The sequence below is a fragment of the Fulmarus glacialis genome, unplaced genomic scaffold, assembly GCF_000690835.1.
Source record: "Fulmarus glacialis isolate BGI_N327 unplaced genomic scaffold, ASM69083v1 scaffold20837, whole genome shotgun sequence".
Taxonomy (NCBI): domain Eukaryota; kingdom Metazoa; phylum Chordata; class Aves; order Procellariiformes; family Procellariidae; genus Fulmarus; species Fulmarus glacialis.
In genome coordinates, this window is record NW_009224041.1 from 3,523 (window position 1) to 3,909 (window position 387).

At 65.1% G+C, this 387-nt stretch overlaps 1 protein-coding gene across 1 annotated transcript in view; it reads right to left on the reverse strand.

Moving 5' to 3' along the window:
• LOC104079860 (5'-AMP-activated protein kinase subunit gamma-3-like) overlaps positions 1–387 on the reverse strand; it is a gene marked incomplete at its 5' end in the record, with an annotated part of 3,182 nt that overhangs the window by 928 nt on the left and 1,867 nt on the right. Inside the window, 2 exons of the mRNA XM_009582035.1 lie at positions 132–258; positions 356–384. Of these exons, the coding sequence (XP_009580330.1) occupies positions 132–258; positions 356–384 (156 nt within the window). The remainder of the gene's footprint in view (positions 1–131; positions 259–355; positions 385–387) is intronic.

The following is a 387-nucleotide window of genomic DNA, read 5'->3' on the forward strand; positions in this document are numbered from 1 at the left end:
GCCGCTTGGGGATGGTGGAGCCCTGCGGTGGGGCAGGGCAGGGCTGGCCTGGCACCTACACGCACCCCGACACCCTTACTTGTGCCCCCACACACCCACCGACTGTGTGCACACGCAGCCCTGGCACTCACGAAGATGTGGAGGAACTTGAGGATGCGCTTGTGCGTCAGGATGTGCAGGACATTGCCTGAGACGGGCTCGATGACGGGCAGGCGGTGGATCTTGTGCTTGATCAGGGAGTAGACAGCATCGAAGAGACTGTGGGGGACGGGGACACCGTGGGGGGGAGGGTAGGGCTGCATCCCACGCACACCCCCCTGTGGGGTGTGCTCTCCCCCCGCGGGCAGGTGCTCACCTATTGCTCGGGGAGATGTAGACCAGCGGCTT